Source organism: Nicotiana tomentosiformis, chromosome 5 (genome assembly GCF_000390325.3).
Source record: "Nicotiana tomentosiformis chromosome 5, ASM39032v3, whole genome shotgun sequence".
Classification (NCBI taxonomy): Eukaryota; Viridiplantae; Streptophyta; class Magnoliopsida; order Solanales; family Solanaceae; genus Nicotiana; species Nicotiana tomentosiformis.
In genome coordinates this window covers 6,351,159-6,360,527 of record NC_090816.1, presented here as the reverse complement: position 1 = coordinate 6,360,527, position 9,369 = coordinate 6,351,159, and the positions used below count along the sequence as shown (strand labels likewise).

At 37.5% G+C, this 9,369-nt stretch overlaps 1 protein-coding gene across 1 annotated transcript; it reads right to left on the bottom strand.

Annotated features, from left to right (window-relative positions):
• Positions 1-244: 244 nt before the first annotated feature.
• Positions 245-9,108, bottom strand: LOC104108698 (pleiotropic drug resistance protein 1-like). Its single transcript, XM_009617800.3, has 20 exons — positions 8,440-9,108; positions 7,956-8,076; positions 7,693-7,866; positions 6,768-6,927; positions 6,564-6,640; positions 6,381-6,434; positions 5,851-6,243; positions 4,981-5,262; positions 4,568-4,884; positions 4,114-4,274; positions 3,927-4,030; positions 3,640-3,796; positions 3,256-3,425; positions 2,833-3,165; positions 2,431-2,721; positions 2,087-2,170; positions 1,642-2,003; positions 1,378-1,549; positions 839-1,093; positions 245-735 (listed from the first exon to the last, which is right to left on the bottom strand). The coding sequence occupies exons 1-20, from the start codon at positions 8,793-8,795 to the stop codon at positions 478-480; spliced, it is 4,281 nt and encodes a 1,426-aa protein (XP_009616095.1). The 5' UTR covers positions 8,796-9,108; the 3' UTR covers positions 245-477.
• Positions 9,109-9,369: the final 261 nt, after the last annotated feature.

Here is a 9,369-nt window from a genome sequence, read left to right as displayed (position 1 = left end):
GAAAATATGGGCCATTGAGCCAATTATATTTAATATGAAAGTCAAGATTTTATTATGTTATGGTAAATTATGCATGAGTAATGATGAGAGGTTAATGTAAATTAGGCTTGCTCGACTGGGTTTACTCGGTTGAGTGCCAGTCGCGCTCCACGATTTCGGGGCGTGACAGTTACGAGACCATATTAAATTATTCGAAGAATGAAAAAATCACTTTTAGAAATGAGGGGAAGTTAAAGAGAAGATAAAGCCAAAAATGGAGCAAAATTGCTGGTATATATAATTTCATTTATCATTAACAAAGTAATTTTTCCTACACAAAAAGCTTGGAACTCAATAAAGAAAATAATAGAAGAACATACATAGTAATAATTTAAAAGAAAAGATAAAAATGTTACAAGAAACAGTCTTCAAGTTGTGACCTGTACATAAGAGTTATATAACTTCTTTCTTAATAAGTCTTTTATTAGGCTAAGTCTCTTATCTTTTCTGGAAGTTGAATGCCTTAATTGCCAATGCAAATGTGAGCGCAAACATAACAGGCAATGCAACGATCACAGCTGCGACTACTCCAAGAAAATCATGCTTAAATCCGAAGTAACGATCCAAGAATTGTTCCACAGTTTCATTATTGCCAAGATCGTTTTGTAGGTCACCAAATTGTGATGCAACGAGACCATACAAAGTCCATGCAACAGGGCATGCCCAATAGTACCATCTCCACCATATTGGAATGCGCTGTTTTTAGCCAAAAAAGGGAACGATAACATGTCATTTTTTGAGATTCGGATTAGTTTACATGGATAAAATATATGGAAATGATGGATTTTCAAGAACTTACAGGTCGTGGAACGATGAATCCTGAGAAGAGATTCCATGCTGCATAGAAGAATGCCGCGACAATAGAAGCAACGTTTTGATTCGGGGAAATAGCCACGGTCATCATACCATAGAAGGTGAAGTACAAGAGGGTGAAGTACATGAAAAAGAAGTACCAAAAGAACTTGGCAGCAGTCCATTCAAATCCAATCATTGCATATACAATGAGACCATAGACAGCAGCTTGTACAAATACATAAGGTATTTCAATGACAATCTGCAAGAAAAATAAAGTTTTCATAGATTACTATCAACCCTTTTTTGAGGCTGAAATATGTATAAAAAACGGCAGCAGCCCGGTGCACTAAGCTCCCACTATGTGCGGGGTCCGGGGAAGGGCCGGACCACAAGGGTCTATTGTGCGCAGCGTTAGACTGCATTTCTGCAAGAGGTTGTTTCCACTGCTTGAAAACTGACCTCCTGGTCTTATGGAGGCAACTTTACCGGTTGCCCTAAGGCTGAAATATGTATAGATTTTGTGAAATTGAACTGTCTGTTCACCTGTCCAAAGGCATATGGTATCGCAGAATACATTCCAGCAGCTCTTTCTCTGTAAAATACAGTACGCTCAACGGCTACAACAGGCTGGACTGATGATGAATTTTGTACACCAAGGAAGAGACATGCAGCATACATGGATCCCATAGCGTTGAAAAGATCCTGACTCCGACTCCTGTTATCAACAAAGCTCGAATAGTTTAGCATATGTACTATAGGAGGTTATCGTTAGGTTTCTATTTACATCTCATTGTGAATTGTACTTACACTTTGGTGCCAAGATCCCAGAACATTGTGCCAAAGACAAGTCCAATGAATGTTGTGAACAGGAATCTAACTGCAGTATAAGCTGGATTACGCCAGTAGGACCAATGTTGCTTCCAGAGACAAGCCATACATTGGGTCCAGAAAGGCTGTGAAAATTGAGTTTCAAAATACAGATCCTTTGTACCAGGACGAGGCGTACTTAATTCAGCAATCAAGGCTTTGTTTCTCTTATAGAGGTCTGATTTCTTGTACAAATCAGCAAAATCAACACCTAACATCATTTCCTGAGACGAGGCTGTAACTTCTAACATCCAAGTTGCTGGATTGTAAGCCTCCTTTATCTTACTAACTCCAGGCATTGACTGAATTCAAGATGAAACTAAGCTTAGTATTTTGATTTTATAAACTGGGAAAAAAAAACTCATTTTTAGCTTTGATAACATACCTCAAAGTATTTGATCAAATGGCAAGAATGGCGACCCAGAGGACCAACATATATCTCCTGTCCTCCTCGTTTCATCAGAAATAGCTGCAAAGCCATGTTTAACTTTAGTATTCGATGGAGGGGGCAACCCGGTGCACAAAGCATCCCGCGTTCACGCAGGGTCCGGGGAAGGGCCGCACACCAGGAGGGTGTGATATAGGAAGCCTACCCTGATCCTGATACAAGTATCAGGGGCTAATTACACGGCTCGAATCTGTGACCCACACGGAGACAACTTGACCGTTGCTCCAAAGAAAGGAGAAACAAAAATTAGCTTTATTGTCCTGGAAACATAATAAACTCACCTCATCAAAGGCTTCGAAAATGTCGATGCTAGGCTGATGAATGGTACAGACAACAGTTCTTCCTGTATCGACAGTGTTCCTAACAGCTCTCATGACAATGGCTGCAGCTCTTGCATCCAGCCCTGAAGTTGGTTCATCCATGAAAATGATAGAGGGGTTTGCTACCAATTCAACTGCAATGGTTAACCTTTTGCGTTGCTCAGTCGATAGACCATTGACTCCTGGCAATCCGACTAAGGCTGATCTTAACGGTGTTAGCTCCACAAGTTCCATAACTTCCTCAACAAACATCTGCACAAAGGTGATCAATCGACAATGTTATTGCTTGCCAAGTTCTACAAAAAGTTCGAGCAATTTGTAGGATAGATTATCATTATGGTGAAAGAATTTAGAGGAACTGACCTTTCTCTTGTTTTCGTCAACATCTTGAGGTAAACGCAGCCAAGCTGAGTAAACCAAGGACTCATAAACTGTAACATAAGGGGAATGGATATCATTCTGCTCACAGTAACCGGAAATACGTGCAAATGTTTCTTGTATCTTAGGATATCCAGAAATTTTGATGCTGCCATCAATATATCCTCCCGTTTTTCTTCCAGCCAAGACGTCCATCAATGTCGTTTTACCAGCACCACTAACACCCATTAAAGCTGTCAGAACACCTGGCCTAAAAGCTCCACTCACACCCTTAAGAAGTACCAATCTATCTTCTGTTGAACCTTGCTCTTTCATTTCCTGCAAGTCGTTAGAATGTTAAGTGAGTTGTTCATAAAAAAAGACGAAAAACCTCACGAGTATTATTAGTGAAAATATCTGGATTGTTACCGGAGGCATGTCAACAGAGTATACAACGTCGTCAAAAGTGATGGAATGTGGTTCAAATGGAAGAACCATTCCCTTCTTCTTGTTCTCACCCTCGCTAACAGAATCAACTCCCTCTGTGCTATCAGCATTCTCACTGTCTTCTGATATCATAGCTTGCGGCTTACCAAATGCTGCAGATACATATGAAATAAGGGATTAAGCCCCTTTAAAAGAGTCCTTAAGGCCATAAAGAGACCTTAAAATGAATTTTCTAGTCGTAAATTCTTTTTTCAATCGTAGTATAGCTAGAAGTTGAATATTCACTCTTAGTCATTCACTCTATGTTAGTACATGGCATTTTTCCTCTCAAGGGGAAAGTAAATTAGAGAGATCAGATATACTCACGGTTCAGGTAAGCGAGTGCAATACTGTAGAAGAGGTTGAAGATCATTGTGAATCCGACCAGTGCCCCAATACCTATCCAATACCAGTATGCATCCGTAAAGAATCCCCGAGCTCTTACTACTGCAGCTCCAAGTGGCTCAGTTCCACCTTGCGCAATCTATTTTAATTAAAGTGGTATAAGCATCCATATACAAGAAACGCAATCTATTTTAATTAAAGTGGTATAAGCATCCATATACAAGAAATAAACTATCTGCCAGTTGCATTAAGTATTAACAAACACATACATGTTTCCAGTTCTTCCCATCAAACTCATTCACAAGAATTGAATTCACGGAATACATCAATGGTGAGGTCCAATAACCCCAAATCCACCATTTCTTCACATCATCTGCAGCATAAGGGAAAAAAAAGAAAATGAATATACATCGGATTGAACAAGAAAAACGTTTCTGCAAATACCACAAAATATACCTCTTGCAAGGACAAAACCGCCCAATGCAAATTGTAAAAGAAGAGCAAATGCTCCAAATGTGCTAGCAACTCCCATTGTTCTCCCAACTGCTCCAATGAATCTGAATAATGCTGATGCCATCTGGTGTACTAGTATGAGAAGCAAGAATTGTTTGAACAATCTGCAAAGCAATAGTCGATTCGATTAATAATCATGGGATGAACGAAATTTCGAAGGAAAAAAAAAAAAAAAAGGGCAGCCCGGTGCACTAAGCTCCCGCTATGTGCGGGTTTCGGGGAAGGGCCAGACCAGAAAGGTCTATTGTACGCAGCCTTACCCTGCCTTTTCTGCAAAAGGCTGTTTTCATGGCTCGAACCCGTGACTTTCTGGTCACATGGGGGTAACTTTACCGGTTACATCAAGGTTCCCCTTCCTAATTATTATTAGTCTAGACCGTCTTTTTTCTTCCCTTACCTTGAAACATTCGGATCAAATCCCATGACATAATATGTAAGGAACGTCCAAAGACCAACTTCAACAAATGTTACAGGGATTTTGAGAATCCATGTGGGAAGGGCATAAGCCCATGAAGGAAAAAAGAGAAGATCCCTATGCTTGAAGTAGACCGGAAGCTTGAAAATTGTCAGAGCGATCTCAGCCATCCCGTTAAACATAATCATAACGACCACGAAAAAGAGAGCACCAGCATATATCCCTCCATCATCCATATCATCTCGGGGCATCTTGGTTCGGAAAAAGACAGTCATTGTTATAAGTGCCATTATCGCGAGCTGAGAAAACATAAAAGAAACAAAAAGATCATTACAATTGGCACATGGTTATGAAAAGGAAAACACTTATATATTTCAAAGAGAATAAGTAATCACCTGACTGAGCTTGAATATGTAAACGAATGAGTTCCTCTTCATTAGCAGATATTCTCGTTCAGCACAGACCTTCAACAATTGTTTTGTCCCTATACCATATTTCTGAGTAGACAAAGCAGCAGGGTGGCTTTTGCTCTTGTCATATGGAATTGCAAGCTCATCACCAAGTTTCCTTCCAACATGGAAAGACTGATATGCCTCAGCAAATTCTTTTGAAGTGATAAACCTGTAAGGCTCATCCCTCTTGGCCCAATATTGCTGTTGATCCTTCTTTGATGTTACCTGCAAGAAGTAATTTAAAACTTCCACCTTTTAGAACCTAAACTTCATTTACTCCTATGTTTTGTAGACATAGCTCACTATATAAAAGTGAACTCCATCGAGCAACTTAAGCTTTTAAGATGATATGGTCACACACTTCAGCATGGTGGTATTATGGTATCTATTCAGATTGAAGTCTGAAGTTATGTCTCATAGCCAACCACTGTCATAAAGAATTTTCACATGCTTGATCTATGAAATTGAATTTGATCCGCACATGAGGGGCAAGTTGAAACCAAAATTAATGATATAAAATTATGCGCTCTCTCTAATAGTTTAAGCTTTTAAATGAGATGGTCATACACTTCAACATGGAATTAGAACAGACTGGAGGTTGTGGGTTAAGTCTAATCGCCACCCACTATCTAAAAGGATATTTAGATACTTGGTCCATGAAAAAGAATCAGACCGGCATGCAGGGAGGGGTCTCAAGGACATAATTAACTATACAAAAGTGTGCTTTATCTAACAAGTTAAACATTTAGATGAGACGATCACACACTTCAACGTCACAAAAGTTGGCACATTTTTCTTTATTGTAAGCCGTACCTCTTGCAAGAAATCTGCCACACCTTTTCTCTCAGGGCATTTGAATCCCATGGATTCAAGGAAATCAAGAACAGCTTCTCGAGGCCCCTGATACACAATATATCCATCCGATAACAAAATTATGTCATCGAACAGGTTGTATGTCTCAGGAGCTGGCTGCAACAGAGATATTACAGCAGTTCCCTTCAAGAGCTGAACAGATTGTCTTAGAGAATTGACAATGGAGAAAGTAGTTGAACTATCCAATCCAGTTGAGATTTCATCCATAAAAAGTGCCTTTGCTGGTCCAACAAGCATTTCACCAGTTGTTACACGTTTCTTTTGTCCGCCTGAAATACCCCTTATCATTTCATCTCCTACCATAGTATCAGCACATATGTCAAGTCCCAAAATCTGCAAATGGAAATTACAAAGCAAATTACTATTATTAAACGAGTTTAACTTCTATGCGCTGACACCGTAAAAGAATTTTTACATTATCAAGTCACTTAAAAGATAACTACAGAACCGTCGTATAGGGAGAATGTTACCTTGAGAACATAGTCTGTAACAACATTGGCTTCCTGTCCTTCTGTTGCTGAAGCCTACATTTCCAAAAACAATAAAAAATGTAAGTGTTTTAGAGATGACTTAAATAATTTAAAGTGAAATCCCTAATCTTCAATAGAATAATAATTAAACTAGTAGTATATTTTTTTATCCCCTTTTTTAACCTTCATGTAAACATCAATATCAGGATCAGGTTTGATATTAGCTGCTTTTTCTCTTCTTGACAATTCAGCCAACATCTCTGCACAAATTTTCAAAGTAAAAAATATACTAAATGACCATTATATGTTTTCGGCACAAAAAAAAAGGAAAAAAAATTCATTTACTAAAATTGAATTTAGTTAAAAAAGCAGTAAGAAAATACTAACCATATCTGGAGCCAACTCCTTGACATCTTGCAGAGAATTCCAAAGTTTCTCTAACAGTCATTTCTCCAATATGCAAATCATGTTGGCTAATATAAACAGCTGTTCTTTGTGGTACAAATTCATGTAATTCATGTCCATTATATGTAACCTTCCCAGTAACCTGATTTCACAAACAAAAAAGGAACTATTTAGTTCTTTTTCTTGTTAATAAAATGGTTTAACTTCTATACTCTCACATAAGTAAAAAGAATTTACAATATCAAGTTACTTTAAATATAATTAAATGTAACCATCTTTCATTAGTGGAATTAGTAAACTTACTATTTAGTAACCTTCTAACACAAAGGCGAAACAAAGAATTTGGATAAGGGTGTTTAATAATTTAGCATCATGTATAAAAAGTAACTTTCGATATACTGCATAATTTTCAGATGAAAGGTGTTTAATTGACCAACCTTTACTGTATGTGTGCCCAGGGGCGGATGTAAAGTTTGGCCACCGGGTTCATCTGAACCCAGTACTATCGACACGGACCATAAATTTATATCATTAAAATTGAATAATTGGTAGGTCTGAAACCATAACTTTAAAAATACAATGAATTCAATACTAAAAATCTTAAAAGTTGAACCCGTAAAATCAAAATATTGGATCCGCATCTGGCTACGCCATTACTTCTAGACAACAACAACAATGTACTCATTTGTATTCTCAGTGTGAGAGATCTGGAGAGGGTAATATGTACGCAAATTTTAACCCTACCTCGAGGAAGTAGGGGCTATTTCAGGTAGATAGTCAGACTATTACTCCTAGAGCGGTTAAATTTAATGATTTGAGTAAAGTCAATCATATTGTAAGTAAATATAAGATAGATATTTTATTATAAAATTTATACTATATGATATTTGGGGTTGGAAAATCTCACCTTTAGAGCAGAATCAAGTTTTCCAGCCAAAGCTAATAACAAAGTAGTCTTTCCAGAGCTTGGAGGTCCCAAAAGTAGAGTCATTCTACAGGGCTTAATCATACCACTTACATCATTGAGAATTGTAATTTGCCTCTTTTTACTACGTAGGATGTGAAGAGAATTCAAGAATGTCTAAAAATTGGAAAAATAAACAAAGTTAGTTTCAATCAAAAGATAATGAAGTATTAAAATGTTTATTACTATTTCATTAGTATTATTACCTCAACAAAGTTAGTCATGAAATTGATAAAAGTAGGCAAAGCTCTGCTTCCAACATATGCATCTGCCTCTATATTTAGATGCTCATACCTCACTTCTATTGATGGCAAATCAATCCCAACTCTGTAAATTTTCCACAAAAAAATAAATATCAATTAAATAAAAATAGTTTAAAAAAAGCAACATTGTGGTAAAGTTATTGCCAGGTGATCAATGACCAGAAGTCGGGCGGCGTACAACAAACGCTTGTGGTCTGGCCCTTCCCCGCACCCGCGCACAACAGTAGCTTAGTGCACCGGGCTGACTTAGTTAGAAAAAGCAACCCGATGCACTAAGTTCTATTATGCCGTGTTATTTTGTATTTACATAAGAGACTGTTTTTACGACTTCACGGTAGACTCCCGGGTGATGCACAACGATAACTCTTACCGTTGCACTAAGACTTCCTTGAAAACAAACTATACATGAAAAGTTATTTTTACTTACCTATCAATTCTATTCTTGAGTTTCAACAAAAACTTCTCATTATCTTCATCAGCAACTTTAACAAGTCTCTCAAGCAAAGTCTTTCTTTCTTGAAATCCGAGATCATTTATATCAACTTCAGCAGCTGCACCTTTTGATCCAAACAATAAACCTTTTCTCAAACGATCAAAAGTTGGCAATTTTTCTAAAGCAGCCCATTTTAGAGCTTCCTCATCATCTTCATCTCGAGCTGAACGTGAAAATACTTCAACTCCATTATTTCTCCATATTGAGTTGCTTGTACTTGCCCTTAAACTTCCTCTCATACTTCCTCTCATACTACTCCCTCTTAAGCCATTTAGATTCGCCGGCTCCATGTTGAGCCAACGTTTACTGATCGATCAAAAGGCTAATCTCTTTTTTAAGTCACGTCAACTTTAAAAAGAACTCGTAAACTATGCAAATGCTCTTTTTAACGCCCTGAGGCGGAGGATTGTATCGTTCCAAAATGCCTTGGTCGTGAAATGGTAGACACGCGAGACTCAAAATCTTGTGCTACACCTCTAAATTGTGAAAATGAACGTAAAAAATGAATATTTAGAGACCCAAAATTATCTTCTAGAGTTTTTTTTCTCCTCTGCCCTTTGTTTTCTCTTTCACTTAATATATGGTCCAAGAATGAAAGAATGATAGGCAAAGTTAAGAGTTGGTGAAAAAAGACTAAAGGGAGAGGACTTATATAGCAACAAATTCAGAAGAGGCGGCTATTGGATACATTATCATTAAAAATTAAAAATATCATGAACGTCAATTTTACTATAGTACTATGTTTTTTCATAGTACATTTTTTTCCTCAATGCTTATAATTTTATTTATTGAGCGGCAAGTAGTAATGGATATAATAGTGATTTTTCCAAGACAAGTGGAGAAAAATGAGGAAATCCTTATTCC

What these genes read in the sequence shown, in the direction of transcription:
- LOC104108698 (XM_009617800.3), bottom strand. Translation starts at nt 8,795, where the DNA reads ATGGAGCCGGCGAATCTAAATGGCTTAAGAGGGAGTAGTATGAGAGGA. An exon ending in TGGGATCTTGGCACCAAAGT is followed by an intron (nt 1,550 to 1,641) that starts GTAAGTACAATT and finishes TGTTGATAACAG; the next exon opens with GAGTCGGAGTCAGGATCTTT. An exon ending in GATTCATCGTTCCACGACCT is followed by an intron (nt 736 to 838) that starts GTAAGTTCTTGA and finishes GGCTAAAAACAG; the next exon opens with CGCATTCCAATATGGTGGAG.